This window comes from Hesperophylax consimilis, chromosome 6, assembly GCF_061612785.1.
Source record: "Hesperophylax consimilis isolate HC1 chromosome 6, BYU_Hcon_1.0, whole genome shotgun sequence".
Taxonomy (NCBI): Eukaryota; Metazoa; Arthropoda; class Insecta; order Trichoptera; family Limnephilidae; genus Hesperophylax; species Hesperophylax consimilis.
The window spans coordinates 33,250,087-33,277,104 of NC_142841.1; the positions used below are offsets into that span (position 1 = coordinate 33,250,087).

General features: G+C 37.1%; 1 protein-coding gene across 7 annotated transcripts in view; it reads left to right on the forward strand.

Annotated features, from left to right (window-relative positions):
* Positions 1-27,018, forward strand: part of LOC149423230 (acetylcholine receptor subunit alpha-like) — a 502,266-nt gene that overhangs the window by 273,279 nt on the left and 201,969 nt on the right. For all 7 annotated transcript variants that reach the window (XM_089632590.1, XM_089632595.1, XM_089632592.1 and 4 more), the window contains exon 5: positions 7,776-7,944. In XM_089632590.1, coding sequence (XP_089488716.1) covers positions 7,776-7,944 — 169 coding nt within the window. The remainder of the gene's footprint in view (positions 1-7,775; positions 7,945-27,018) is intronic.

Below are 27,018 nucleotides of genomic sequence, written 5' to 3' on the forward strand. Positions count from 1 at the left end.
GTGTACTTGTCTATGGCAGTTCTTAATTTACTAGGAAATTAAAGATAGTACAAAAAATCACTTCAGTTAACTTGAAAGACGTTTCACTGTAAGAAAGATACAAGACAACGACTTGACAATGTTACCGATGCTTTGAATTTCTCTTCTTTTTTTCAATCAGGAACGTAAAAATTTGTAGCGCGTGCCATTGATAAAATTAATCCGAATGAGGTTCTTCATTGACCTGAATAATATCATATTTTGTAAGGTACACCCTATGGGAGTACAAGCAGAGTAGAATAGGCAGTTGGTTGGCATGGCAACCCTCGTAGCCGGGGTTAATTTGGAATACGCTGTGCGTGCTAAGCAATCTAAACATTCCTCTTGAAGAGGATAGCGAATTGATTCACAGAATCTTTGAATCAATTTGAATATCGTCGATAATACTCCATATCCAATGCACTTCATCAGTGCTACGGATGATTAAACCCCATAATATTATTAATTTATTGGCATTTATATAGCGCAGTTTTCTGTCATTTCACTTCAAGTGCGCTTAACTACAACAAACTTTAAATCGGTAATTTAGTATTAGTGGTCATGTTCTTAAAATTTTTCCTACAGTGTGTCTTACCCAATACAGATCTAATATTATAACACTAAATATACTGTTTATACAAAGTGATGACAAAACTTAGAAAAACAATAACAGTAGGACAGGACAAAACAAGAATTAGAACTAAAAACATAATATTAAACAGGAGGCAGTTTGTCCTCAGAAATTAAGTTTTAGAATATGGCTTTTTATAAAATATCGAAAAGAAGTTAAGATTTATGAATGGTAAGATTTTTTTTTTAAATTTAGATTATTTAAATAATTTTGTTTAGCCCATTTAAATTCAGCCAAATTCTGGAGATTAGTAAGAGCTGAGGGAAGTCTATTCCAGACGAGCGTCAAAAACATATCCAACAAGCAACTACAAATACAACATTTGGGCGAAAAAGCTTCCCTTACAATTGTACGAAAATTCGCAACAAATCCCACTCTCATTCAAAACTCATACAAAACATTAATATTATAACATTTAAATTTCAAATAAAAAGCTGGATACAAAACAAAGGAAGATCAGAAATAGATAATATACACCTAAATTACTTAATTGAACAAAAAACACTATGCAATATATTTATAATTATTTCAGAAAAAAAATTCTTTTAATGTGAATAGCGCACAAGAGTCCCAACTGACCCCAACCGTCTGGATCCAGTAAGACTATGGAATCTCCAATTAGAGTAGGTTGTGAAGGTTCGGGAACATTGGAGGGGAAGAAGATGGGAAAAAAGAGGAAGGTAGGGAAAGTACCTGGCTATTAAGATCTGGTCACCAAACACGGCTAAAGACATTTCAAGTAACATTTCAATTCTGAATGGTGGCCAGGAATGTGCCGCAAGTATACTATATATTATTTTAAATGAATAAATAGTGAAATAACACAAATTAATCACATCAAATTTATGTGGGCACGGCGGGAATTAAACCCGCGACCTTCAACTAGCTAGTCGAGAACTTTACACCTCAACCACGGGGGGCTAAATATATTTATAATTTGTTCAAATTATCCATACTACTGAATTTTCAATAGTATGTAAGCGAAAAGTTCAGCACTGGGGATTCGGATGAAGATATAATTATCTTTATTTGTTGCGAAAAAGGAAGATAAACTATTGTTATTTTTAAAAAAAAAGGTAAAAAAGGAAAAAGGAAAACACAGCTGTTCTTCATAAATTGACCACTAATTGGTTTCATCAATTAGGTAGAAAGGAGAGTGAACTTTCACTACACAAAAAATGAAATCAAACACAAACCAAAAACAACAACAAAAACTCCAACAAAAAATAAACCATGTAAAAGATACCTTTATGTTCTAATCTTTATCATTATGTGCATATATGTACATACCTAGTACTTTTAAATTAGAATGCTACTCAAGCAGCAGTTAATCTTATGTTTAATTGGATATTTTATTTTATTCTATTTATTCTCTTTGTTATTCATATTTATACAAAATATGTTAGTTGGCTTAGGCACCAGTTAACCCTTTCAATACCAGACTTTTTCCAGCCAACGAAAAAAATGTTTGTCTACATTATTGAGTTCTGTGATTTTTTTCAATATTTTTACAAAAAAAATTTTTTTTTTTTCCATACGGTTTTCGAAATATTTCATGTTCCTGAGGAAGAACATTGGGGCTTAGGGGGTGTAAGTCAAAGAACGGGTAGTACAAGGAGCAAACATAATTTTAAAGTGTTTTTAATTGTTTAAATAGAAAATAAATACACAAAAATCAATTCTATTAATCTGTAAAGACAAGCATATTAAATTGCAATTTAATATTATGCTAAAATAATTTTAGTAAAAAAGAAAAAATCAAAATAAATATATTTTTTTAAAAAACGGACCATTACCCTAAATTAACGTAAGAATAAAAAATAGAACAAAAATATTAGTGGTGAAATAAAACAAAACAATTTCTTTCTCTTTGGAGACACACACCGACATTCGTGCTTTTGCCCGTGTAAATTTCAAAATCATAGACGAGCCCACTGGCTCCCGCTTGGGAGAAGACTTTGATGCCCCACTTGTGTGGCTTGTTTTTAATATATTAATTCAAATTACTCTCCCTTTGAACGATATCATGTGCTCGTCTACAGAATTGAATTCCTCGGGTTCGATCTTGGCCATATTTTCAAGGAGGGCATTTACCATCGGCCTTATTTTAAATAATTTGTCGTAACCCTCTTGTCCTCTTGGAATCAACGAGCTATTGTCATTTAAATGAAGACACCAGCGTAACTTAGTGAAACGATTTCTAGGCATGACATCAACGATGAGAGAGAGCCTCGTATCATTGGCCCAGTAAAGGTGGGATGCCGGATACTTAAGGATACCCATAATGATGTGGTGTTGACGCTGGTGCTATTTTCTTGAACTGAATACAAATTTGTCTCCTCAACAATATTTTTTATAATATTTTCATCTATGAAACATAAAAATATTGTAGAGCAGATATATCCAGTGGTGGTTTTGAGAAAGTAACATCACAGTAGGAGTCCACATAATCGACATCTTTCTTGATCCATCGTAGATCGGTTCTCCGTCCATGGGAAGCTGAGGCTTCACCGGGCTGTCCTTGCAGCACGGTGCAGGACTCTGGCTCGTCTTCCACTGGCTGCTGCCTCTCTTCCAAAGTCTATAATTAAAAATATATACTTTATGGTTTCATTTAAAACCCAAATTTGTTCATATTTAAATCTACTTCAAACGCAATAATCGCTGTAATATAACAATAAGAAATAATGACAACAGTACTTACATGGACTGCCACATCCATTCCAAGAGCTTGGCTCAATGCCTCCACATTGGTTTCCTCTGCAGCATCCTGGAAATAATCAACTGACCAGCCCTCTTCATCTTCATCTTCCAACTCCAACTCCACGTCGGAAATATCTCCTTCCAGCATCACGGTGATCTCCTCATGTGTCAAACCACGATGCTCCATCTATAAAAATGAATAAAATAAGTTTGAGTCTACCGAAAAATAATAAAATAAATTAATATATCTTGAAAGAATCAAATAAAAACAAGTAAAACAATATTAAAGGCCAAAGAAAGATTTCTATGAAAAACATCCACGAACGACCAAAGTGCCAGCTCAGGAACATGAATGTTATTACCGAAAACCAAATGAAAAACCAATGTTTTTGAATGGAAATCATATTTACATATCAGATTAGACATGTATATACAATAAAATAATTATTTTAAACAGAAATATGCGATATCTTACCTTTAAAATAATGTTGAAATCCGAGAAATGTCAAACCGTTAAAAGCTGCAAAACACGCGTTTTTAATTCGAAATAACAGTAATATTATGTGTTTCCAGTACGACATTTGTTCTATTCCTTATAAGCAATATCTTCCTCAAGCGATATGCAAAATACGGGGCTATTTGGTTCGTAAAATCAAGAGAAATATTTTTTTTTCCTTCGTTTTCCTCCAGAAGAACTCTGGTAAGGAAAGGGTTAAAAGTACATATACCTATTATTTCATTATTATTTTAATGCTATACTTATCAAACAACTAATCAAAATGTTAATACTCATTCTAATTTGTCCTAAAACGGGAATCCTCCTAGTTGGGCATTCAAAACATTTCTTAAATAATGTATATAAATGTATAATCTTTTACTAAATAAAAATAAATAAATGAAAAATTTGAAAAAATCTTAATTAGTTAAATTACGATTACCGTCTAGAGAATATAAGTAAGATAAGATCAATAAGGATAGAAGATGGCAACATCAACCCTTTAAAAAAATATACGTGTCTGAACAAAGTTATACAAAAACATAAGCAATTTTTTATTTTTATTTATGTGTAAAAATAAAATGTGATACTGAAGCCTTATAGCAAATGCTGAGATTCCCCATATTTTAATTTTCCGAGGTTCGAAGTTTACTGACCAAAATGACCAAGCATATTTTGGCAGTTGGAAAATGCAAACCATAAAATATAGGATCTATTTTATCCGGTTTCTATTGCAAATTCAAAGAGCTTTAGTTTAAAATTATTTTTTTCTGGACTCACTTTGATTGTAATTCAATATTTCATTCAATTATTAATGCTTTAATGGAAAATCTTTCATTAAAACTCGGGAGATGATGAAAAACATATTTTTGTTGGTACATATTACATTATTTATAATACTGTGCTTTATAACTACGGAATATTTTGTAATTTCAAAAGTCCCAGGAATACAGAGCAGAATTGATCATAACTTAGTCGGGTCTTGGTGATATCTGAATAATAGAAGCCAATGTATTAGAAGATACGAATTAATCAAAACGAGTTACTTTTTCGATAAATTGGATCTCCACTCCCAGCAGAATAAGTCCCCCTCATTTCCAAACTGTTATTATTGCTGGTTTTGGTTTAGTAATTATGTTTATTTCATAATAATAATACCTAATCAGTTTATTTGTTTATTTGCAAAAACAGTATGAACCAGAACATTGCAATATCGATAATTAACATTTACTGTTATGTTAAAGGAATGTGACGGAAAAGATTGCAGAGATTTAGTTCCCCCAGAGTATATCGAGTGGATAATTTCGTCATACCGGACAAAAAAATAGCAGTGACATTTCATTACCTTTTCCTCCCCTGAGGACAAAAGCTACACTTGGTTTCCTAGTGTTTAACACTAAAGACCTGAAGACGGGTTGTTTCAGAGAATTTGAACAATTCTTCAAATTTCTAAGTGAATTGTTAAGTTCTGCGAAAGATTTTTATTATTAAGTATTGTTATTATTTCAGTTCTTTCAAGCAACTAGCCTTTAGTGATATAATAACAGAACTTGATTAGGACTTTCACGGAACCCATAAATGAACGTTTAAATTTGATGAATTGTTCAAATTCTGTAAAACAACCCATCCTTAACTGCCAAACATATTTTAAAGTATATTATTACCATTGTATACATGGGTCTAATTGGACCCGAATTCAATTAGTGTAAATATTGTTTTAAGAATTTTTGTTAATTTTTATTAGTAATTAAATTTGTTTTAATATTATGTTTTGCACAAAGTGATAAAATTACCCAATATTAAAGATATTCACCTACTAAAACCCTGTGTTTTGTACAAGAATACCACTATTATTGATATGGACTCGTTAATTCAATATTTTTTTAATAAATGGCGTTTTTTTACTAAATATAAAGAAACATTTATTAAATATACACACAAACTTAAAAAATAGTTACATTTTTTACACATTTTTTGTTTTTAATGAGTTTTTATTATTCACAATGTACATTTGTTAGGTATAAAAACACACATTTGTACATTGTGAATAATAAAAACTCATTAAAAACAAAAAATGTCTAGAAATTGTTACATAGTGAATGCCAAAGAAATACAAAAAATTGTAAACATTTTTTACATATTACAAGTATGTTGCAATGATCATTACAAATAATGTTAGTTTTATTGTCCTTTTGTCGAGGGAAAAGAGCATACATAAGTTAAGTCTGACTCGAGAGAGGACGTAACTCCGAAAATAACAGTTGACACTGGACTCACGTGCAGTTTTCTGTAGAATTACGTGCAACTGAAGACTTTTGAATTTTGTCGATCGTTTGACCCGGTCTATTTCGACCCATGTATACCAGTTAAGTTTTAACTGGGTATCCTTTATAAAATAAATATATAATGCTGATTTTTGGATATCGATGACACAAACCCTAAGAATTTTCAGTATTTTGTTATATTTTGGAAAACAACAGTTATAATATCTTATAAAGCATAGTGATATGTGTAATTATTAAACCAATAAGAGTTAAGTTTTAACTGATGTGTCAGTGAATATAAAATAGTTTTACTAGCGTGAATTTAATGGTGGGAGGGAGGAAAAGTGAAAAAAATTAAAAGGGGATGAATCTAGTCTGCGTTGAGTAATATGTATTGTTTAAGTGTTAATCATTGATTTTAGATTTTAAAACGTTTGGTGCTATATTAAACGAGTCGAATTCACTGTATGAAGTGTTAAAAATGTATGAAGCGCGGAGAATGAATGTGTTTTGTTTATAGTTCGTTTTGCTTTGAAGGATGTTTGATGTCTGGTTTTGTCTGGTTTGTCTGATGGGCACTCTGTATTTGTTTTTTTGTAGTAGTTCCGAACATTCTATCATAGAGATATTTTTTGTAAAAATAGTACATCTAACAAAAGTACGTCTCACAACAGTAGTTTGAAATTGACAGCAAGATGAAGTTGTAGCGAAAGTCACTTCATCATACTTCCAGACATCTCGGTATTGGAGAACACTAAATAAGTCCGCTGCGCAGTCTTTGGACCCTGGCCCGGGCAATATTATTATTTCTCTTCCCCGGGTTAACGCTGATTGCGAGAGCTCTATTAAAACGCCTGATAATCCGACTAATTAATTAGTTCCCGGAACTCTCCAGTCTGAAAGCACTACATTAAGACTTGGAACACGCCTATAAGGATTTATATATTTCTAGGTTTTATAATAAATATTATGTATCGCTCTTAAGAAATATTGAAATGAGTTGACAAAAATCTGTAAGTAGCTTTTATAAATCGACTAACTGAAGTCTTTTCGAAATCGCACGTGGACATTAGTTATTTTACTCTTAATTTGAACGTCAAGTGTGCAAAATTTCGTTAGTAAGTGTCAAAGTTCTGCTTTAATTGATGTAAAATGGAAATGGGGTGTGGTTTATCTAAATCTTATTTAGACAGATCGAAATTTCATCGATGAATAAAACTGTAGATTTGTATAAAAAAAAAACTTACCCACACATATAAACTCTTCTTTACATGTATGTTTAGATTCTGAGAGAACAGCACATTGTATGAAAACTATTCGTTCGAGAGATCAAAAGAGACAAAAATCAAAGGATGTGAAGAAAAAACGAGCACTTATGTCAATTACCTTACAAAGGCAGTGCTGCAAATACCCTGTACCCTTTTCCTCGTTATTAACATACATTATAATATTTGAGAGTGTTTTTATTTATTTATTTACGAGTTTCGTCCCTTTTTCCGTGTTTCAAGTGTTCTTCCATCACATATATTTTGAAACCTTTAGATTTATACATATTGTACTTGAAAACTTTTCTAATCATAAAATAATGATAACAATGTGACATTTATCTACAAAACACGTTGAATCCATGCCACATTTATTAAATGTTATTGTTTGTTTGCAGAAACGAGAAGTTCTACACGTGCTGTGACGAACCATACCTAGATATCACCTTCAACATCACCATGCGGAGAAAGACTCTCTTCTACACAGTAAACATCATCATCCCCTGCATGGGAATCTCCTTCCTCACTGTGCTGACATTCTACTTGCCTTCCGACAGCGGAGAGAAGGTACCTTACCATTATTCTTTCAAATATAGTCCTTTGTCAGCTTTGAAGACAAGTTTTCACTGTGTGATTTCAAGTCTGTGACAATGCTTGAGTTTTTTTTTTTTTTAATGTTATACTTCACAAGAGCGTACCTGTTTGTGCAGTGCAAAGTCAGGGGAACTACAATACAAGCCCAACAATGTTGTAATGAAAGCAGGGACTGTATGAAGCAATTTATTAATGCGTGTTTTGAAGAGGTTGCGAAGGAAGATTCCGGTAGCACGTTTCACATGACTCACATAAAAAATAGTCCAATAAAAGACCCGTTATCTTGAAGCAAACATCAACTGTTTACGGGTGTTCCACTCGTGTCTGTCGAGTCTCGTGTACGTGCACTGGTGCACAGGTGATCCATTCTGTTAGCTTCTTCGAGTAGGATCCATAGAAACAGATTCAACAGATCGTAGAACAGACTCAGCATAACTATATTTCATCTGTGCATTCGATCTGTTAACAACGTCTTGTCAAACGGATGAACCGCCCTCCTTTGCACACAACCAAATAGGTTTATCAGGTATTTAAGGTTGGCTCCTAAATTCAATTGTTGGTTGTTCTTGAGATTTGTACAAGTATTTGGTTACTATTGAAGAATCTGCTGGCCCTACATAAGACGCACAGTGTCTTAGAAGCCTGATTTACTCGATCTTCTATAGAGCCTCGATACTTAAGCCGGTCTGAGATACATACTTGAAGCATTTCAATGGATATTCCGCCTGTCATCCGATTGTCACGCCACACGTCCAACATAATCCCATTTGAGTGTAGAGATCGTGACAGTAACATCGGTTACCTGTTCTCTGTCGGCTTTGGATCTGTTCGTTAGTTTTTCTGTCTCCCATCTTGGAGAGACAGATCATTGTTGCAAGCAGCCGTCTTAGTCACGACACGAAGTTTTATGTGGATGTTCGAGTTGCGTCTCTGTCAAAAATTTGTGTTAAATACCACATCGATTTGAAAAAAAATCGAGCAATAATTGTCTGGTTTGAGATGTTTTCTAAAAATTCCAGCACAGCAGATATCAGAGCTATAAAGGATCTGCATGAAATAGCACGAGTTAGTAATAGTTAGTGAGAAAATTTATTACAAGAAAAATAATCTTTAATTTAAATGAAAATAAACTTTGAATTTTCTTATGAAATCGTCGAATCAATATGTAAATGTTAAAAGGTTCGAGGATTATATTCATTGGAAAATAAAAACCGCAGCCAAGCGTAAAAAAATATTCAGTGCTTTGGGCTTGTATCTAATACTTTCCATGACAAACCACAAATCCAATTATAAAAGCTTTCAAAACAATTTTTCGCATAGATAGTATCCATTATTGAATTATAACAGCGAGGCCTTTACTGGTTTGTTGTTATACACATTTTCTATGAACGACATTATATACACGTTACACATTATATACACGTTATACACATTTTCATTTTGTAGTTATCCGCAGTGAATTGTTTTCGATACTCTTGACACTTATTGAAACTGTTATTCGCACCGTAGTTGACAGAGATAATTGATTGCACTGATTGTGATATTGACCACATCGAATTATAATTTTGAATTCTCATGTTTTTAAACTTCGTACTAACTATATTTATTTATGTATTATTCATTAACGCGCTATCGGACTTTTACAGATAAAATTGACAATTTATGAATGTAAGTGTAACATAATACCTACATGAATAATAGCATAACTAACTAACCATCACGCCGTTTCTCTGCAGGGGTAGGCAGAGAGGACGGACCGCCAAACAACTCGGTCTTGGCACATACTTCTTGCCTCATTCACATACATACATCGTCTCATACATACTCTTCTATTATTCTGACTCTTGACATCGCCCGACTCGAATATCTGATTCACTTGATCGTGCTATGTCTTCCTCGGGCGTCCCCGACTTCTGCTACCATTCGCATTTGCATCATATATCCTCCTTATACTCCTATCTTCGCTCATTCGCTCTAAATGCCCAAACCATCTAAGCGTCCCTTTCTTAATCTTACTCATTACGCTTACATCAGCCTTGCACTCTTTGCGGGTCTCCACATTCCTCACACGATCAAACATGGTTTTACCACACATACGCCTCAGGGATCTCATTTCAACAGCATTTAATCAAATACAAAAAAAATAAAAATCAAATACTAATACTAAGATTAATATCAAATCCGAATAATAACTCCTAGTATTGTAAATAAAGCAATGTTTCAAATATAAAGTAAGAATGTACATTGTACGTTCGTATGTGCATACAATTATTCATGTTTGTTGCAAACCAGTAAGACTGAAAACAGGAAAATAATTTACGCGTAAGGTACCTATATAAAAAATAAATAAAGATATAATATACTGATATGTATTATAAAACAGAAGTTTAAAAAAAATAAGAAAAATCATAGCGGTTAGAAAAAAAAACTAATAAGTAATGGCAAAATACCAATGCTGTAATTAATTTCGAATTTAAATAATAGTACTTAAAATGGTAAATAAATCAAAGTATGATGTATAAATCAAGTATGTCTGTACATGCATACAGTCATTAATTATTAATACAGTCACTAGCGTGTAAAAAACAAATTAACTAAGGAGTATGTGATTTAAACATTCGAAGGTATAGGTAAAAGACTTTTTTAAAGCTAATAAAGAATACAAGTCAATAACTAGCAAATAGGTCTGAAATTAGTTGCCTTTTAAAACTAACAAAATTACTAACACCAAATATATCAATAAGTTCACAGTGTTTGTTTGCAAGGTGATGAATTCTTGGAATTGGTGAATAAATAGAGTAGTTAGTATTGAGGTTATTGTTACATTTATTCATACACGTTATAAGATCAAGATACGTTTATCGTTTATGATATGCGAATAGAAATGTAGAAGGCCGCGCCAATTCCTTTTAAAGGACGCCAACATAGAATTTATGGAATTTGAGAAAAAGTTGTGGATGAATTATTGACGGGAGATCGTTAACACGGAGAGGGGGAGGGTGGAGATTAGCGTTAAGACGCTGTTTGTATTTCATCACAACATTCTACAAACGACCCTCTTAACTACTAAACTTTTGCTCTTACTAAATTTATTATAAATGAAATAGCATCTTTAGAGATGCTGTGTGAACGTCGTTTTTTACGATGTGGTGAGGTGAATTTAGATCTAATGGTAAGTATACATTTGCAAACCGAAACGCGAGCTGAGAATTACGGGAAAGGAACGAAACAACTGCAAGCGGCGTTTCGTGACATTTGCAGTTGTTCCGTTCCCATAAGTTGAGAATCAGCTCGGCAGTTCGGCTCGCATATGTATACGTAGCATAAGACTATGTTTTAGAAGTGAGTAAATACAAATTCCAGTAAACTCATAGCTGAGCCAGTACCGAAGTGATCAATGACTCTTTTTCCTTGAAGCACTACTTATTAAAATATTTAGTTTATTTGCGGCACGTTCCAGATGGTAAGATACTCTCAGTAGCGCGCCGGTGTAAGACCACCATTCAATTTGTACAGGGTCAGCAGTTGTAATTTTATAGTAGACATCTACAAGCCCTTTACAATGTACCGTACATCCAGCTACTGAGGAAAAAAATTGACTCTAGCGTTATTTATCGTACACAAGATCGATTACTGAAGCACGAAATCTGAAGGATCAACATAGCTTTTTGGAAATCAACATACTTGTAAATGGTTTGAAAAATTATTATGTTTCAATTGTTAATTAGCGAACCAATTCAAGAGTTGTTAACCACCTGAACTCTTCTTGTAAAACAAGAAAATATTTCGTTTTTCTTTTATGGGTATTAAAAAGTGAATATTCGAAACTTTCACCTTAGTAAAAACTGATCAATTAGTTGCCTCCAGACCGTGAACCAGTCCCACCTAGAAAATTGTTTAAAACCACTTTATTATGACACATTTTATTCTTAAATATAGACCCCTCAACTGTCAAAGCAGTTTGTCAGTAGGTAATGTTCGCAATATTAATCATAAAACAAACGCACACATTTGACGACAAGCCACAAGATATAATATAGACACAGAAGAATAACATTTCAAGTGACTATATTACGAAGACGTAAAATACATAGACAGATAGATATAACACATACTCACGGGCATACACACACTCAAAGGCACACAGCATACTCAAAGGCATACATACACTCAAAGGCACACAACATAATCGGTTCCATGATAACTCAATACAGTGACAATTCAACACACTTTTAAAAAGTGATATAAAGTCATTAGAAATTAAATAAAAAGTTGAAAAACGATGAAAAAAAAGTTTTTAACAAACCTAACCTACTTAACTCAGTTAATAAAGTTTTTGTTTCATCACTTTCCATGACTTTATATAACTTTTTAAAGATAAGATGAGTTATCATTGTGATGATTTATCTGGTCACAATCCAATACATGGTTCTCGGGGCGGCGGTACCAATACACGCCTCCCAAAATGATGACGGGAGAACATAGCGGCTTATTGGATATATGTCCAGAATGGGACAATAAGATGAATTTATTTGTTTATTCAATATACTAGAATTACTTATTATTTAGGAGTTTTCTGATTTTTATCCTTTGTTATCACAGTTTTCAACTCATGGGCGAATACTACCCAGAAATGTTAAATCATGTGCCTTTAGTTTGAAAATGGGATCGCTTGAACATATTTTAGAAGCTTCATCAGAGCACATCACTTTGTTTAGACTTTTTTATCATTTTGGAAAAAACATAAATGGGTTTATTATATATCGTGGCAAATTAAGTTTTTAAGAAAATGATCTAAAAACATTTACATATTTGTGCCTGAACTTCGAAAAGTAAAACACGCCTTTGTTGGCTGGTGTAAAGCGGAAATTTAAACCTTATCGCCATCTACATAAGGAATATTTTTGTTAGCGGCTCGATTCCAAATGTTATAGGACGTTGTTACTTCGCCTTAAAAATATGATTGTTATTAAAATTATTGTTAATAAATGAAACGAAAATACTTGGTTTTAAGTCACTTTATTGATATATTTTTACTGTCTACCGGTTTCGGTACCTCGGTACCATCATCAGGACTGTTATAAAAAATACTATCAAATACACATATACAGGGTTTTCCAATAAGAGGTGTTATTTTGATATTCAATCGTAAAAGATCAATGGTTTCGTTGCTTGTGTAGCACGTAGTGCCATCTTGTTGAAATTAAACGTTGTCCAGATCAATACCATCCAATTCCGGCCATAAAAAATCTTTAATCATCTCTCGATAGCGCAATCCATTCACCGTAACTGTTGCTCCAGCCTCATTTTCAAAAAAGTAAGGTCCAATGACTCCGCCGGACCATAAACCGCACCAAACAGTCACACGTTGAGGTTAGAGAGGCTTTTCAACAATAACTCTTGGGTTTTCCGAGCCCCAGATGCGACAATTGTGCTTGTTGACGAAGCCACTAAGGTGGAAATGGGCCTCATCACTCAAGATGATTTGCATTTGATTCACTCAAGTGAATTTTAATAATTTCAATGCGTTGTTGAAGCGTGTATCGTTCCATTTTTAGTTATGTAGTTTCTACTTTTCAAATGTTAAAAAATGACAGCTTCAAAAGTAACATCTACCGAAATAGCGGGCTATTTAAAATAACACCTCTTATTGGAAAATCCTGTATATACAAATATTATCAAGAAAGAAAAGAACAGTATACTAGAGTGGGACAGTGCCTCAGTTGTGGGAGAGAGGTGGGGGAGGTTAGTGTGGCATAAGTGAAGTAATGGGCTGACGTTTAAATTTAATTGCTTATTAATTATTTCAACCTTTGAATTTACCGATTTTTTTTACAAAGCTTCTAAATTGTTAAGTCTTAAACCTATTTCATTTTTGTATAGGACTTTAATTCATGTATGACGGTTAAAAGTTTGATATTTATTAATTAATGTTCCGCGAACCCTGAAATACCTGAAATTGAACAATAAAAATTATTGTTAGTAATTATAACACACATTAATTATATCAGTTGCGATGCAGCTCGTGTTAAAAAATACTTATTCTAATCTCGAATTCACCGAGATTTGACTGAAAAATGTCTATCTTAGAAATAGGTGGCTTAATAGCTGTGTCATTCTCCCCATTCTGGTAGGTTGGTCCCGCTTCTTGGAAAAATAAAAAGCCTGTGCTGCCTAGCTCTAGTGAAGTTATCGGGGACATAAAACGTAATACGATCCAGAACATTCGGATTGCAAATGTATCCATTGAGCAACTTATGTGCTACTAACACCAATGCAATTGTTCTCTTAACCCTTCATTCTAATTTGTTCGCTTTTGGGAACAACTCATATGGTCTCATAGAAATTTCGACTAAATTGTTCGCTTTTGGGACTCGTGTGGTCTCACAGGAATCGTTGTAAGTTCCTTAATGGTGAGAAATATGATCTGAACGGTGTTAAAAATATACAACGCTTTATGTTCAAATCTAGAAGTTAAAATGTGAGCCTTTATGAAACCAAAGGTACGGACCGCAATTTGATTTTTTTTTATAAATAATGACAGAAAAGTTTGATGGCTATAACGTCTGTAATAGATTTTTCTAATAAAAAAGTGTGTTCTTAAATATTTTTTCGTTTTCAGTTATTTTAGTTACAAAAAACGTAAAATGAGCCATTACATTTCTTATTTATTTTTGCAGTCTAAATTTTCTGTTTATTTCTAATAATAAAATAGGAGAGCGTATTTCATCATCTTTTAAAACAGTTTTTAGTTTTCTGATATAAGTAAAGCGTAAATACTCCGACTGCCAGACGATCTAATCCTAGCATTCCAGTGAGAAATAAGGAGGGATACAACAAACATACCCAAACTCTCGCATGTAAAGGTATCGTATAAACTTATGTCTCGAAAATAATTATTTTAATCGAAATAATAATAATATTTCCTGACTTTACCTGGCCAGTGAAGGAATAAATTCAAAGCTTGAATTTGACTGGCAACATTTTTCGTGAATTTTGGGACTGTTTCCGCCAGGGAGGCACTTCTTGAATTCTCGCCGTTTTGGGTGTGCGACGACGATTCGATTATGTTACATAATCAAAGTTATTGACTTGCTTTTTAACTTTCGGGAAATCCTTGTTGTTAAGGGTGATTGTGCCGCGTGCCATCGTGATATTTTGAGTTTTCAAAATGAGTACTTTCTTTTCGTTTTTAATTTAAAGTATTCTGAGTGACACCTGGAGTTTTTGCTTCTCCCTTGTTAGTCGAAAGCCATCTGCCGCTGGAGATGATGGAGTACTTATTTAATACTGAAATTGAGTCGTTCACGGAAATGCCTTATTTGTGTTCCCCCTCGATGGAAAAGGCTTCAACGTGTCCCATCTACCAGCACGTTGGTGGCTACCCTAGCTTTAAGGAGCGAGCTCACCTTTGAATGAATCAGCTCTGCGGGATGCTGTGGATAGATTCAGGGTCGTGACGTACAAGAGATCTTGCTCCTGCCTTTTGCCCATCCGAGTTGTTCCACGTACTTTCTACGTAGTTTTTTAGATTAGCTCAGTTTTACGTCGGGTCCACAGGTATGATGATTGTTTGATGGATCCAGGGTTGTGACGTACAAGAGATCTTGCTCCTGCTTTTTGCCCATCCGAGTTGTTCCACGTACTTTCTACGTATTTTTTTAGATTAGCTCAGTTTTATGTCGGGTCCACAGGTATGATGATTGTTTGATGGATCCAGGGTTGTGACGTACAAGAGATCTTGCTCCTGCTTTTTGCCCATCCGAGTTGTTCCACGTACTTTCTACGTATTTTTTTAGATTAGCTCAGTTTTATGTCGGGTCCACAGGTATGATGATTGTTTGATGGATCCAGGGTTGTGACGTACAAGAGATCTTGCTCCTGCCTTTTGCCCATCCGAGTTGTTCCATGTGCTTTCTACATGATTTTTTTAGATTAGCTCAGTTTTATGTCGGGTCCACAGGTATGATGATTGTTTGATGGATCCAGGGTTGTGACGTACAAGAGATCTTGCTCCTGCCTTTTGCCCATCCGAGTTGTTCCATGTGCTTTCTACATGATTTTTTTAGATTAGCTCAGTTTTATGTCGGGTCCACAGGTATGATGATTGTTTGATGGATCCAGGGTTGTGACGTACAAGAGATCTTGCTCCTGCTTTTTGCCCATCCGAGTTGTTCCACGTACTTTCTACGTATTTTTTTAGATTAGCTCAGTTTTATGTCGGGTCCACAGGTATGATGATTGTTTGATGGATCCAGGGTTGTGACGTACAAGAGATCTTGCTCCTGCCTTTTGCCCATCCGAGTTGTTCCATGTGCTTTCTACATGATTTTTTTAGATTAGCTCAGTTTTATGTCGGGTCCACAGGTATGATGATTGTTTGATGGATCCAGGGTTGTGACGTACAAGAGATCTTGCTCCTGCTTTTTGCCCATCCGAGTTGTTCCACGTACTTTCTACGTATTTTTTTAGATTAGCTCAGTTTTATGTCGGGTCCACAGGTATGATGATTGTTTGATGGATCCAGGGTTGTGACGTACAAGAGATCTTGCTCCTGCCTTTTGCCCATCCGAGTTGTTCCATGTGCTTTCTACATGATTTTTTTAGATTAGCTCAGTTTTATGTCGGGTCCACAGGTATGATGATTGTTTGATGGATCCAGGGTTGTGACGTACAAGAGATCTTGCTCCTGCCTTTTGCCCATCCGAGTTGTTCCATGTGCTTTCTACATGATTTTTTTAGATTAGCTCAGTTTTATGTCGGGTCCACAGGTATGATGATTGTTTGATGGATCCAGGGTTGTGACGTACAAGAGATCTTGCTCCTGCCTTTTGCCCATCCGAGTTGTTCCATGTGCTTTCTACATGATTTTTTTAGATTAGCTCAGTTTTATGTCGGGTCCACAGGTATGATGATTGTTTGATGGATCCAGGGTTGTGACGTACAAGAGATCTTGCTCCTGCCTTTTGCCCATCCGAGTTGTTCCATGTGCTTTCTACATGATTTTTTTAGATTAGCTCAGTTTTATGTCGGGTCCACAGGTATGATGATTGTTTGATGGATCCAGGGTTGTGACGTACAAGAGATCTTGCTCCTGCCTTTTGCCCATCCGAGTTGTTCCATGTGCTTTCTACATGATTTTTTTAGATTAGCTCAGTTTTATGTCGGGTCCACAGGTATGATGATTGTTTGATGGATCCAGGGTTGTGACGTACAAGAGATCTTGCTCCTGCCTTTTGCCCATCCGAGTTGTTCCATGTGCTTTCTACATGATTTTTTTAGATTAGCTCAGTTTTATGTCGGGTCCACAGGTATGATGATTGTTTGATGGATCCAGGGTTGTGACGTACAAGAGATCTTGCTCCTGCCTTTTGCCCATCCGAGTTGTTCCATGTGCTTTCTACATGATTTTTTTAGATTAGCTCAGTTTTATGTCGGGTCCACAGGTATGATGATTGTTTGATGGATCCAGGGTTGTGACGTACAAGAGATCTTGCTCCTGCCTTTTGCCCATCCGAGTTGTTCCATGTGCTTTCTACATGATTTTTTTAGATTAGCTCAGTTTTATGTCGGGTCCACAGGTATGATGATTGTTTGATGGATCCAGGGTTGTGACGTACAAGAGATCTTGCTCCTGCCTTTTGCCCATCCGAGTTGTTCCATGTGCTTTCTACATGATTTTTTTAGATTAGCTCAGTTTTATGTCGGGTCCACAGGTATGATGATTGTTTGATGGATCCAGGGTTGTGACGTACAAGAGATCTTGCTCCTGCCTTTTGCCCATCCGAGTTGTTCCATGTGCTTTCTACATGATTTTTTTAGATTAGCTCAGTTTTATGTCGGGTCCACAGGTATGATGATTGTTTGATGGATCCAGGGTTGTGACGTACAAGAGATCTTGCTCCTGCCTTTTGCCCATCCGAGTTGTTCCATGTGCTTTCTACATGATTTTTTTAGATTAGCTCAGTTTTATGTCGGGTCCACAGGTATGATGATTGTTTGATGGATCCAGGGTTGTGACGTACAAGAGATCTTGCTCCTGCCTTTTGCCCATCCGAGTTGTTCCATGTGCTTTCTACATGATTTTTTTAGATTAGCTCAGTTTTATGTCGGGTCCACAGGTATGATGATTGTTTGATGGATCCAGGGTTGTGACGTACAAGAGATCTTGCTCCTGCCTTTTGCCCATCCGAGTTGTTCCATGTGCTTTCTACATGATTTTTTTAGATTAGCTCAGTTTTATGTCGGGTCCACAGGTATGATGATTGTTTGATGGATCCAGGGTTGTGACGTACAAGAGATCTTGCTCCTGCCTTTTGCCCATCCGAGTTGTTCCATGTGCTTTCTACATGATTTTTTTAGATTAGCTCAGTTTTATGTCGGGTCCACAGGTATGATGATTGTTTGATGGATCCAGGGTTGTGACGTACAAGAGATCTTGCTCCTGCCTTTTGCCCATCCGAGTTGTTCCATGTGCTTTCTACATGATTTTTTTAGATTAGCTCAGTTTTATGTCGGGTCCACAGGTATGATGATTGTTTGATGGATCCAGGGTTGTGACGTACAAGAGATCTTGCTCCTGCCTTTTGCCCATCCGAGTTGTTCCATGTGCTTTCTACATGATTTTTTTAGATTAGCTCAGTTTTATGTCGGGTCCACAGGTATGATGATTGTTTGATGGATCCAGGGTTGTGACGTACAAGAGATCTTGCTCCTGCCTTTTGCCCATCCGAGTTGTTCCATGTGCTTTCTACATGATTTTTTTAGATTAGCTCAGTTTTATGTCGGGTCCACAGGTATGATGATTGTTTGATGGATCCAGGGTTGTGACGTACAAGAGATCTTGCTCCTGCCTTTTGCCCATCCGAGTTGTTCCATGTGCTTTCTACATGATTTTTTTAGATTAGCTCAGTTTTATGTCGGGTCCACAGGTATGATGATTGTTTGATGGATCCAGGGTTGTGACGTACAAGAGATCTTGCTCCTGCCTTTTGCCCATCCGAGTTGTTCCATGTGCTTTCTACATGATTTTTTTAGATTAGCTCAGTTTTATGTCGGGTCCACAGGTATGATGATTGTTTGATGGATCCAGGGTTGTGACGTACAAGAGATCTTGCTCCTGCCTTTTGCCCATCCGAGTTGTTCCATGTGCTTTCTACATGATTTTTTTAGATTAGCTCAGTTTTATGTCGGGTCCACAGGTATGATGATTGTTTGATGGATCCAGGGTTGTGACGTACAAGAGATCTTGCTCCTGCCTTTTGCCCATCCGAGTTGTTCCATGTGCTTTCTACATGATTTTTTTAGATTAGCTCAGTTTTATGTCGGGTCCACAGGTATGATGATTGTTTGATGGATCCAGGGTTGTGACGTACAAGAGATCTTGCTCCTGCCTTTTGCCCATCCGAGTTGTTCCATGTGCTTTCTACATGATTTTTTTAGATTAGCTCAGTTTTATGTCGGGTCCACAGGTATGATGATTGTTTGATGGATCCAGGGTTGTGACGTACAAGAGATCTTGCTCCTGCCTTTTGCCCATCCGAGTTGTTCCATGTGCTTTCTACATGATTTTTTTAGATTAGCTCAGTTTTATGTCGGGTCCACAGGTATGATGATTGTTTGATGGATCCAGGGTTGTGACGTACAAGAGATCTTGCTCCTGCCTTTTGCCCATCCGAGTTGTTCCATGTGCTTTCTACATGATTTTTTTAGATTAGCTCAGTTTTATGTCGGGTCCACAGGTATGATGATTGTTTGATGGATCCAGGGTTGTGACGTACAAGAGATCTTGCTCCTGCCTTTTGCCCATCCGAGTTGTTCCATGTGCTTTCTACATGATTTTTTTAGATTAGCTCAGTTTTATGTCGGGTCCACAGGTATGATGATTGTTTGATGGATCCAGGGTTGTGACGTACAAGAGATCTTGCTCCTGCCTTTTGCCCATCCGAGTTGTTCCATGTGCTTTCTACATGATTTTTTTAGATTAGCTCAGTTTTATGTCGGGTCCACAGGTATGATGATTGTTTGATGGATCCAGGGTTGTGACGTACAAGAGATCTTGCTCCTGCCTTTTGCCCATCCGAGTTGTTCCATGTGCTTTCTACATGATTTTTTTAGATTAGCTCAGTTTTATGTCGGGTCCACAGGTATGATGATTGTTTGATGGATCCAGGGTTGTGACGTACAAGAGATCTTGCTCCTGCCTTTTGCCCATCCGAGTTGTTCCATGTGCTTTCTACATGATTTTTTTAGATTAGCTCAGTTTTATGTCGGGTCCACAGGTATGATGATTGTTTGATGGATCCAGGGTTGTGACGTACAAGAGATCTTGCTCCTGCCTTTTGCCCATCCGAGTTGTTCCATGTGCTTTCTACATGATTTTTTTAGATTAGCTCAGTTTTATGTCGGGTCCACAGGTATGATGATTGTTTGATGGATCCAGGGTTGTGACGTACAAGAGATCTTGCTCCTGCCTTTTGCCCATCCGAGTTGTTCCATGTGCTTTCTACATGATTTTTTTAGATTAGCTCAGTTTTATGTCGGGTCCACAGGTATGATGATTGTTTGATGGATCCAGGGTTGTGACGTACAAGAGATCTTGCTCCTGCCTTTTGCCCATCCGAGTTGTTCCATGTGCTTTCTACATGATTTTTTTAGATTAGCTCAGTTTTATGTCGGGTCCACAGGTATGATGATTGTTTGATGGATCCAGGGTTGTGACGTACAAGAGATCTTGCTCCTGCCTTTTGCCCATCCGAGTTGTTCCATGTGCTTTCTACATGATTTTTTTAGATTAGCTCAGTTTTATGTCGGGTCCACAGGTATGATGATTGTTTGATGGATCCAGGGTTGTGACGTACAAGAGATCTTGCTCCTGCCTTTTGCCCATCCGAGTTGTTCCATGTGCTTTCTACATGATTTTTTTAGATTAGCTCAGTTTTATGTCGGGTCCACAGGTATGATGATTGTTTGATGGATCCAGGGTTGTGACGTACAAGAGATCTTGCTCCTGCCTTTTGCCCATCCGAGTTGTTCCATGTGCTTTCTACATGATTTTTTTAGATTAGCTCAGTTTTATGTCGGGTCCACAGGTATGATGATTGTTTGATGGATCCAGGGTTGTGACGTACAAGAGATCTTGCTCCTGCCTTTTGCCCATCCGAGTTGTTCCATGTGCTTTCTACATGATTTTTTTAGATTAGCTCAGTTTTATGTCGGGTCCACAGGTATGATGATTGTTTGATGGATCCAGGGTTGTGACGTACAAGAGATCTTGCTCCTGCCTTTTGCCCATCCGAGTTGTTCCATGTGCTTTCTACATGATTTTTTTAGATTAGCTCAGTTTTATGTCGGGTCCACAGGTATGATGATTGTTTGATGGATCCAGGGTTGTGACGTACAAGAGATCTTGCTCCTGCCTTTTGCCCATCCGAGTTGTTCCATGTGCTTTCTACATGATTTTTTTAGATTAGCTCAGTTTTATGTCGGGTCCACAGGTATGATGATTGTTTGATGGATCCAGGGTTGTGACGTACAAGAGATCTTGCTCCTGCCTTTTGCCCATCCGAGTTGTTCCATGTGCTTTCTACATGATTTTTTTAGATTAGCTCAGTTTTATGTCGGGTCCACAGGTATGATGATTGTTTGATGGATCCAGGGTTGTGACGTACAAGAGATCTTGCTCCTGCCTTTTGCCCATCCGAGTTGTTCCATGTGCTTTCTACATGATTTTTTTAGATTAGCTCAGTTTTATGTCGGGTCCACAGGTATGATGATTGTTTGATGGATCCAGGGTTGTGACGTACAAGAGATCTTGCTCCTGCCTTTTGCCCATCCGAGTTGTTCCATGTGCTTTCTACATGATTTTTTTAGATTAGCTCAGTTTTATGTCGGGTCCACAGGTATGATGATTGTTTGATGGATCCAGGGTTGTGACGTACAAGAGATCTTGCTCCTGCCTTTTGCCCATCCGAGTTGTTCCATGTACTTTCTACATGATTTTTTTAGATTAGCTCAGTTTTATGTCGGGTCCACAGGTATGATGATTGTTTGATGGGTCCAGGGTTGTGACGTACAAGAGATCTTGCTCCTGCCTTTTGCCCATCCGAGTTGTTCCATGTACTTTCTACATGATTTTTTTAGATTAGCTCAGTTTTATGTCGGGTCCACAGGTATGATGATTGTTTGATGGATCCAGGGTTGTGACGTACAAGAGATCTTGCTCCTGCCTTTTGCCCATCCGAGTTGTTCCATGTACTTTCTACATGATTTTTTTAGATTAGCTCAGTTTTATGTCGGGTCCACAGGTATGATGATTGTTTGATGGATCCAGGGTTGTGACGTACAAGAGATCTTGCTCCTGCCTTTTGCCCATCCGAGTTGTTCCATGTACTTTCTACATGATTTTTTTAGATTAGCTCAGTTTTATGTCGGGTCCACAGGTATGATGATTGTTTGATGGGTCCAGGGTTGTGACGTACAAGAGATCTTGCTCCTGCCTTTTGCCCATCCGAGTTGTTCCATGTACTTTCTACATGATTTTTTTAGATTAGCTCAGTTTTATGTCGGGTCCACAGGTATGATGATTGTTTGATGGATCCAGGGTTGTGACGTACAAGAGATCTTGCTCCTGCCTTTTGCCCATCCGAGTTGTTCCATGTACTTTCTACATGATTTTTTTAGATTAGCTCAGTTTTATGTCGGGTCCACAGGTATGATGATTGTTTGATGGATCCAGGGTTGTGACGTACAAGAGATCTTGCTCCTGCCTTTTGCCCATCCGAGTTGTTCCATGTACTTTCTACATGATTTTTTTAGATTAGCTCAGTTTTATGTCGGGTCCACAGGTATGATGATTGTTTGATGGATCCAGGGTTGTGACGTACAAGAGATCTTGCTCCTGCCTTTTGCCCATCCGAGTTGTTCCATGTACTTTCTACATGATTTTTTTAGATTAGCTCAGTTTTATGTCGGGTCCACAGGTATGATGATTGTTTGATGGGTCCAGGGTTGTGACGTACAAGAGATCTTGCTCCTGCCTTTTGCCCATCCGAGTTGTTCCATGTGCTTTCTACATGATTTTTTTAGATTAGCTCAGTTTTATGTCGGGTCCACAGGTATGATGATTGTTTGATGGATCCAGGGTTGTGACGTACAAGAGATCTTGCTCCTGCCTTTTGCCCATCCGAGTTGTTCCATGTGCTTTCTACATGATTTTTTTAGATTAGCTCAGTTTTATGTCGGGTCCACAGGTATGATGATTGTTTGATGGATCCAGGGTTGTGACGTACAAGAGATCTTGCTCCTGCCTTTTGCCCATCCGAGTTGTTCCATGTACTTTCTACATGATTTTTTTAGATTAGCTCAGTTTTATGTCGGGTCCACAGGTATGATGATTGTTTGATGGGTCCAGGGTTGTGACGTACAAGAGATCTTGCTCCTGCCTTTTGCCCATCCGAGTTGTTCCATGTACTTTCTACATGATTTTTTTAGATTAGCTCAGTTTTATGTCGGGTCCACAGGTATGATGATTGTTTGATGGATCCAGGGTTGTGACGTACAAGAGATCTTGCTCCTGCCTTTTGCCCATCCGAGTTGTTCCATGTACTTTCTACATGATTTTTTTAGATTAGCTCAGTTTTATGTCGGGTCCACAGGTATGATGATTGTTTGATGGATCCAGGGTTGTGACGTACAAGAGATCTTGCTCCTGCCTTTTGCCCATCCGAGTTGTTCCATGTACTTTCTACATGATTTTTTTAGATTAGCTCAGTTTTATGTCGGGTCCACAGGTATGATGATTGTTTGATGGGTCCAGGGTTGTGACGTACAAGAGATCTTGCTCCTGCCTTTTGCCCATCCGAGTTGTTCCATGTACTTTCTACATGATTTTTTTAGATTAGCTCAGTTTTATGTCGGGTCCACAGGTATGATGATTGTTTGATGGATCCAGGGTTGTGACGTACAAGAGATCTTGCTCCTGCCTTTTGCCCATCCGAGTTGTTCCATGTACTTTCTACATGATTTTTTTAGATTAGCTCAGTTTTATGTCGGGTCCACAGGTATGATGATTGTTTGATGGATCCAGGGTTGTGACGTACAAGAGATCTTGCTCCTGCCTTTTGCCCATCCGAGTTGTTCCATGTACTTTCTACATGATTTTTTTAGATTAGCTCAGTTTTATGTCGGGTCCACAGGTATGATGATTGTTTGATGGATCCAGGGTTGTGACGTACAAGAGATCTTGCTCCTGCCTTTTGCCCATCCGAGTTGTTCCATGTACTTTCTACATGATTTTTTTAGATTAGCTCAGTTTTATGTCGGGTCCACAGGTATGATGATTGTTTGATGGATCCAGGGTTGTGACGTACAAGAGATCTTGCTCCTGCCTTTTGCCCATCCGAGTTGTTCCATGTACTTTCTACATGATTTTTTTAGATTAGCTCAGTTTTATGTCGGGTCCACAGGTATGATGATTGTTTGATGGATCCAGGGTTGTGACGTACAAGAGATCTTGCTCCTGCCTTTTGCCCATCCGAGTTGTTCCATGTACTTTCTACATGATTTTTTTAGATTAGCTCAGTTTTATGTCGGGTCCACAGGTATGATGATTGTTTGATGGATCCAGGGTTGTGACGTACAAGAGATCTTGCTCCTGCCTTTTGCCCATCCGAGTTGTTCCATGTACTTTCTACATGATTTTTTTAGATTAGCTCAGTTTTATGTCGGGTCCACAGGTATGATGATTGTTTGATGGATCCAGGGTTGTGACGTACAAGAGATCTTGCTCCTGCCTTTTGCCCATCCGAGTTGTTCCATGTACTTTCTACATGATTTTTTTAGATTAGCTCAGTTTTATGTCGGGTCCACAGGTATGATGATTGTTTGATGGATCCAGGGTTGTGACGTACAAGAGATCTTGCTCCTGCCTTTTGCCCATCCGAGTTGTTCCATGTACTTTCTACATGATTTTTTTAGATTAGCTCAGTTTTATGTCGGGTCCACAGGTATGATGATTGTTTGATGGATCCAGGGTTGTGACGTACAAGAGATCTTGCTCCTGCCTTTTGCCCATCCGAGTTGTTCCATGTACTTTCTACATGATTTTTTTAGATTAGCTCAGTTTTATGTCGGGTCCACAGGTATGATGATTGTTTGATGGGTCCAGGGTTGTGACGTACAAGAGATCTTGCTCCTGCCTTTTGCCCATCCGAGTTGTTCCATGTACTTTCTACATGATTTTTTTAGATTAGCTCAGTTTTATGTCGGGTCCACAGGTATGATGATTGTTTGATGGATCCAGGGTTGTGACGTACAAGAGATCTTGCTCCTGCCTTTTGCCCATCCGAGTTGTTCCATGTACTTTCTACATGATTTTTTTAGATTAGCTCAGTTTTATGTCGGGTCCACAGGTATGATGATTGTTTGATGGATCCAGGGTTGTGACGTACAAGAGATCTTGCTCCTGCCTTTTGCCCATCCGAGTTGTTCCATGTGCTTTCTACATGATTTTTTTAGATTAGCTCAGTTTTACGTCGGGTTAACAGGTATGATGATTGTTTTGCTATTTTGTTTTATATAATATGTTTTGGTTTTAATATATATCATATGATTGCTTCTAGCAAACTCTTTTTATTTCAGAACAAAATATAGAACCTCTTCCCAATAACAGCACAATCTTTGTCTTAGCCCACCTGAGAGGGTCTCAATAGGCCACACAATAATTTATACATGATATTTAGTACCCCAACGCTTTCACATGTTATACTTCTTTTAGATGATAAATAAATATTAGGTTTACTTAAACATATTGTCCAGCACCCCTTCTACAAATAGTTACCGACTGTCATTGGTGTATGCTTGCTAGTGAACACAGAGACGGTTGTAGTAGACATGAAGCCCAGTACTCGGTAGGTAGAGGTAGTATAAGTCCCGCTAGTCCTGTCTTGAGAGAGCTTTGTCATTACTATCCCCGCAGATCCGGTGCATAATTCACCCGGAGAAAATACTGTACATTCCGCGATACGGTTGTAGCACCGGGACTGGGTCTGACATACAGGGCCCGGAAACTGGCGCTTTTTTCTGGTTAACATTCAGAGCTTACCACTTATACAAAAATGCGTCTTTTAACAAAACATTAAGTAATTAAACATAATTTAACCGCTTCTTCTCTCCAAATAAGAATCCAATCTAGCGTTAAATTGGTTTATTTTAGTAGCAGCAATGGCATGTTGTGAATGTTTGTTCCATGCATCCACTATTCTATTTGCAAGGAAGTGTTATTAAGTGTCCTATGATTGGATGATTGTCAGTTTTTTTTAACAATAACCTTGAGAAAAATAATTTTTCTCAGGGCCTGTGCCATCTTTGGGGATGCTATGTAAAGGGTCTTTTCTAATTAAAAAAGGAGAAGAAGTTCTGGAAAGGAAAAAGTTATAAGTGGGTAGGAATCTAGGTATCAGTGTATCTAGGAGTGATGGACGTATGAATCTATCTCTTCCGCTGCAGCGCAAGGCGATGGGTCAAGAGAAACCAGTTGAAAAGGTCAAAGGGTCTCCCCAAAACAGTATCTCGATCTGACACGCCACACAGCACGTCACCTGATGAACCCGGACATACCTGCTTAGTCACCAAACGTAGCGTACTGCTTGGGGTGACATATGTCAGAGGTGTTGGTTATGCAATAAATACCAACCTAATATGTACCTTTAAATGGTTCCTCGGCAACTCAGGACAGTGGCGATTCGATACACTTGATATAAAACCATTAAAAATGGCTTATAAACCTAACCTAATGCAGTTTTTCATGACTTTATATCATTTTCAGGTGTGTGTTGAATTTCCACTTTTCTGGGCTACTCTGTTATCTTTCTTTTTTTATAAATTAGGGTACTTTTAATTAAACTCCGTTATTGTTGAGAGCAAACTGAATTATTTTATTCACATGAATATACACTTTCACATGATATGACTAGGCACTTTTTACAGTAAAATACTCTATAATATATAGATACAGGCCAGTTCCTGTGATTCTTTAGGAAAGGTGAA